General features: G+C 34.5%; 1 protein-coding gene across 1 annotated transcript; it reads right to left on the bottom strand.

The window, feature by feature from the left end:
* Positions 1-1,404: 1,404 nt before the first annotated feature.
* mats (MOB kinase activator-like 1) lies at positions 1,405-5,559 on the bottom strand. The gene is made up of 3 exons (XM_073963944.1): positions 5,354-5,559; positions 2,488-2,654; positions 1,405-2,421 (listed from the first exon to the last, which is right to left on the bottom strand). Exons 1-3 carry the CDS (start codon positions 5,365-5,367, stop codon positions 1,943-1,945), a joined length of 660 nt encoding a protein of 219 aa, XP_073820045.1. The 5' UTR covers positions 5,368-5,559; the 3' UTR covers positions 1,405-1,942.
* Positions 5,560-5,837: the final 278 nt, after the last annotated feature.

Consider the following 5,837-nt stretch of genomic DNA (forward strand, 5'->3'; position numbering starts at 1 on the left):
TAATAATTTTTCCTTTATGTTATCGAAAAAAATAGTAGATTCTATCAGTACTGGAACAGACCAATTGTCTTATTGAATTTGACACTAGCATTACATCCCAGTTCAATCAGCTAGGTATTGCTGTTACCATTATTGTTCTACCATGCCCAATTACCTTTAATTTAGTAGTTGATATTTGAATCGTCAAAAAATTGTCTACCTAAAATTATGGACCCATATCGATGCCGCAGTTGGGGAGACTTCTGAAATGTCAGTAGCTTTTCAATTTTTAGATATTTCATCGTAAATGCAACTAAATTCATTAGAAATAAAAATGATACCTGTTTGCAAAGCATGTGACGTTTCGGAAGTCAGCCTTGATGTATTGGGTTTATAAGATCTATGTCATGTGTTCCAATGTCATCAAGACCAAGTGCTTTTTGGGTCCTATACTATGAACATTATACATGCTAAAAATTGTTGGAAGAATTTGGTGGCACAGTTGACTGCCGATAAGCGACACGAGCGGCTGCTTTAATAGGCCAATTTTTCCGTCTTTTTCCAACCATTTGACAGCATGTTTAAGTCATCCGCTCTTACGTTAAACTGAGAGGTAGGAACAAGCCATTTTCTGCAAGCTATTGTATACCTCTTATAAAATGAGAGGTCGGTCCGTGTTAATCAATACTTAGCCAGTGAGCTGAATAAAAGTGCAAGCCGGTGTGTGATATAATTATTTGTCGTTTTGTGCTCAATCTGGTTTTGGTTTAATATCCATGTCTAGGGTTGTGGTCCTTGATTGTGACCACAAAGCTTCTGGAGTTAGTTAAGATGGTTGCCTGGGCAATTGAAAAATTGGATTTTGTTTGAGTGATGAATTACATGGAAGAATCTTCGTCACCTTTTGTTAAGATCCACAGAAATCATTGAGTTCTGGCAGGTCTGAATACTCTTCTATTTTGTATCACTTAAAGTATCAGTCCCGTAATTAGCACACGCTAGAATTACTCACATCTGTCAAAACGCCGCCTGATGCGGACCATCTATCTACATGAGGAGCCGAAAATTCTTCCCATGTACGAGTATCAGAACCACTAGTTTCATGCACGAATACAAAGCAACTGACAATACGGAAGTCGGCCAATAATATTGTACATTCTTGGCTGTAAATGTTTAGGTATAGCATAATGTAGTCATCATAATCATCATTATTATGGTGGGTTGGATGATGGCGCGAAACAGGGAGAAACCCCCCCAATGTTATAAGGGAACCTCCCAATGAAGGACTCCGACAGACAAAAAAGAATAGTATTCACAACTAATGTCAACTTGGTCTATTTTAGTGTTTCAAAATCATGTTCTTCCAATAAAAAATTGTGCTCTTCCAAAATAAATTTAAAACAGAAATAAAAAAAACCAAAAAAGTAACTAAGTAATTAAAACTAATAGTTTATTCAGTGTACTTTAAGTATTATTTAAAAAAAATAAGGCATAATACAATGAAATTAGTCCAATGATTGTATTAAGTAGTTCTTGACTTAGGAATATGTTTTGTTTACTCTTGTGTGGCATTCAAATTGTGTTGTAATAAATGATGAGAAATTTTGAAAAAAAAAATGTAGAAAAAAATATAAACGATATTACTTCGTTTGTTCGTCATTCAAAGAACAAAATTTGTGTTCTGGGATACTGGTTTGTGTGTGTCTCATCGGTGGCTTTCTTTTACTCGTATATATTAAAAAAAGAGTATATGTATACAAATACTTATAACATAAAACATACATAATTATTTTTAAATTGAGAGCAAATTAAATTATACGAAATTTATGAGAACAAAAAATTTATATATAAAAAAACATACATAAATTAAGAGATAGTTAGAGAGAGAAGCAGTTTTCTTTTATTATTAAACTCAAAACTCCATACCATGGGATGTTGCTGCCGATCCCAATTGCAATGAATCCTATATTTGCCGTTCATCTTTGGCTGTCAGCTTATCGATGAGTTCCTGCAGAGGTGCCAATTCTCGACGATCAATTAAATTAAATTCTTGTACAAAGAATATAAAATGTTTGAAGGATGTATTCAGATGAGCTTCCTCTCCCAGTGTCACCACTTCCGAAAAATGCTGATGATAAATATGGGCATAGACACGGAATAACCGTTTCAATATGGTTTTGGCATTACTGAGGAAATTCTTTGGAAATGGTATACCAATTTTGGAGGGAAATAATGTTTCATCATCTAATTGATCCTGTACCCAGGTCATTAGATAGTCAATATATTTGGGTGCACTACATTTGATGGGTTTCTTAACTGTAAAACCATCGGCCCAGTGATATTCATATTTTGGACCCGCAGACATAATGCCACAACTTTCTTCGGTACAAAATTCCGTTATTGTGCCGTATAACATATTGATTTGATTAAAGAAATCCACAGCTGTAAGTGAAAAAATTAGGGAGTTTATTAATACTATGGAATATGTTTATGTTTGTTTCCACTTACTATTCACCGCCACCCATTCATTTAAATCTTCACCATCTGGCAGGGCTACAGCATTTCGTAAATTGCCGGATCCTAATGTGGCGGCTGCATGTTTCATGAGATCATATTGATGTGTTCCCTCTGGTATATTCTTTTTGGGTTTAAATGTTTTGCTTGATCGGGAACCGCTGTAAGGGCAATGCAAAAATTATATATATTATAATTATAGTGGCATATTTAGAGTCTCTCTTCCAAAATTGGACCTCTTTCTCCCACTCAAATGTAATTTTCTATTCGTTCAGATGAATTTGTTTTGGGCGTGGTCTATGTAACTAATTGCAATGAAAATACACAACTCTACCAGCGATTTGGTTTTAAACCCACAATTACAACTTTAAATAGCCCGAGACTGGTGACCTATCACAGAAACCATAGGAAGAAGTTATACCACATTCAAAATATAATAAGGGACAGAAGAGTTCATATATGTATTTTCTCAAATGACCTTAACTTCAAATTGACATCATATCAATCTAATCAATTAAATTGGAAACTAATTAATCTAAAAAAACTTGTATTATGACGTTCTAATAAATTTGTGCTGCACGTGTTTTGATTGAGAATAATTCCAAATAGATTACATGCCACAAAGAAAAACCATAATCATTCAATGCTTGTATGTTTATTCTAATAATAATATATGCGTAATATGACATGGATTCTGTAGTTTACTATACATTTTTGTTTTGATTCGAAAAAATTGTTTTTGTTATTGATAGATTGGCGTCTACTGAATGGATGGATTACACAGTATAACAAGATTTTTTTTTTTTAAATTACAAGAAACCCCGCACAAATTATGAAAGTGGACCGAAAAGAAGAAGACACGTGTATCGGTGTTTTGAAAGTTTACGTCGGGAAGTAACCTAAATAGGCGCGGCAAGTTCCGCCCACTTCTACAGGTTTTAAAATATTCGACATCAGATTCCTTGGGATCCTTGCATTTTAGGTATTAAGTACCTTTGGCAATATTACTGACAATAATGCGGGTTATCATTTCATGAAAAAAATAACCCTCATGCGAGTCACCAAACGGGTCTTTTTGGTCCCTTTTTTTAAAAACGTTTAAAAACTCCTTTAAAATGTGATCGCATCAGACCAAAATATTCTACAAAGTTATTTGTCATAAAATTTTACTATAGGTCCCCGAATATACCAAAACTCTAAATCGGTCCTAAACGCCAAGAATCTGCCAAAAGTAAAATCACGTTTTAGGGTGAATGTTGCACTTTATCTGAATTTATTAAGTTTTGTCCCACAAAACTTCATTCTAGATAGAAGACGCCAAAGACAATTATATTTTCCATCAAATTTTAATATAAGTCACCGAATAAAATATTGAAAACCCAGATCGGACTTTGATAAATAACGTATTTTAGTACTATAAACTAAAATAACGTCATCAGGATAAGTCATAGGTCCCTGATATTGTATGTGAAAATGCGGGAATAGTCTATGGATATTGTCCAGTGAATATATATCTGACATACGAGTCCTAACATCCATGATTTTGACATGGTCTAAATACTATAATGATGGCAGCTACTCCTGCTCTGATAAAATTGACTGAATTAACCCTAGAAACTGACATACATGTGTGTATCATGAATGATCATAACAAATTTAGTTAGGATAGGGCTAGTTACTTCGATTTCAAGGGTTAATTCAGTCAATTTTGTCAGGACAGGAGTAGCTGTTATCATTATAGTATTTAAGACCATGCCAAAATCATGGATGTTAGGACTCGTATGTTAGGTATATTCACTGGACAATATCCGTAGACTATCCCCGCATTTTCACATACAATATCACGAAACTAGTTTGTTCTGGGACTTACAGTGAAATTTTGTGTAGAATATTTCTTCTTTTAACAGCTTTCATCTAAAGCTAAATTTCATGTTACTTTCATGCATCAACTCGAAAATGGAACAAACAAATTTATTCAAAAAATATTTGGGTGTTTTGTTGGCAAACTTGATGTATGAATATATTTTCTTGATAAATGCTCTGTTCCAGAACATGCAATAAGCTACTATTTTTTACTACAATAACATTTTTTCCTTTATGTTATCGGAAAAAATAGTAAAAATTAGTAGATTCTTGCAGTTCAGGAACAAGACCATATATTGTATATCATTGAACTAATATGAATCGGGGTGCACTCATTGATATGAGAGAAGTCTCCCTTGTCCCTTCTGGGATGTTTGTGGAACAATTATTATTATAAGATAGTAAAATGGAGCAAGTTAGGTTTATGCGCTAAGGTAAGTTAAAATTTTCGTATATCGCAAGTTTTCTTTAAATAGCTGGCCTTCGGCCGGGGTTTTAAGACTCTCTCCCATCAACCCATGAATAGGTGCTAATTTCGGGCACGGGAAAATAACATTTCTCTTAAATTGTAATTTTTTCTCCAAGTAGCCGACCTTTAACAAGGGAATTTTCGCGACTTCTGAGACCCATATCTCGGGATGTATGGATCTCGGGAATGATGGATCAGTGAATCAATCCGATGCGAGCTTAGCACATAAAATATGCCGTAAAAAGCTCCGGAGGTATCACCCCTCCCTATGGTGCTTCCGGTTCTTGAATTGGTAGCAAGTGTCGTTTAGGCCCCTCCAATCCTTGATACCCTTATCCCTAAGAAAATATACATATGTAGTATTCCATGGGAAAGATATTCCAAATCAATTTTCTGTCAAATGGAACCATCTCGAAACCAACTATGACTACCACTACTACCATCACCCGCAGACAAGACAACCGAGACAACAAAACACAAATTCTTTTCAGAAGAAAATCTGAAGTGCATTTCAAACGCAATACTTACAACAAAAATTCCATTTTTCTGTCTTCTCTCTCTTTTCTAAATGTTTACACTAAATATGTCAGTCTGATTGACAATTTATAATTTGCAGCAAGATGAAAAAAAATTGCTTTTGTGCTTCTTTGTTGTGAATTTGTATTTTTTTATTTTTATGCGAAATGCAAGACATCAGCAAGGGGTATGTAAGCCGACGACTTCTGCACAAAATCGACTTTTATAGAAAAAAATACCAGCGATAAAATAGACATTTAGTAATCGATTTTAAAGAAATCGAATCCCAGCAAAAAGCTTGCATCCGTAGATGCAGTTTAATCACTACGTGTGTACAGTACAAGTGTAGGATCCCAGGAAAAATTTTGGACGTTCTGCATGTGCCCAGCAAAAAATTTTGGAAGTTGTGCAATTGGAGTTATGATTTCACAACATCTTTCGATGTAGTCCGCGCTTGGATAAAATAGAGAACGGAGGAAGTACACTCAAATGTGTA

The sequence above is a fragment of the Musca autumnalis genome, unplaced genomic scaffold, assembly GCF_047663935.1.
Source record: "Musca autumnalis isolate F117 unplaced genomic scaffold, ASM4766393v1 scaffold_1, whole genome shotgun sequence".
Classification (NCBI taxonomy): domain Eukaryota; kingdom Metazoa; phylum Arthropoda; class Insecta; order Diptera; family Muscidae; genus Musca; species Musca autumnalis.

Excerpts from the sequence above, each read along its gene's own strand:
- mats (XM_073963944.1), bottom strand. Across the intron at positions 2,422-2,487 it reads TGAATGGGTGGCGGTGAATA|CTGTGGATTTCTTTAATCAA; the intron begins GTAAGTGGAAAC and ends TTTCACTTACAG.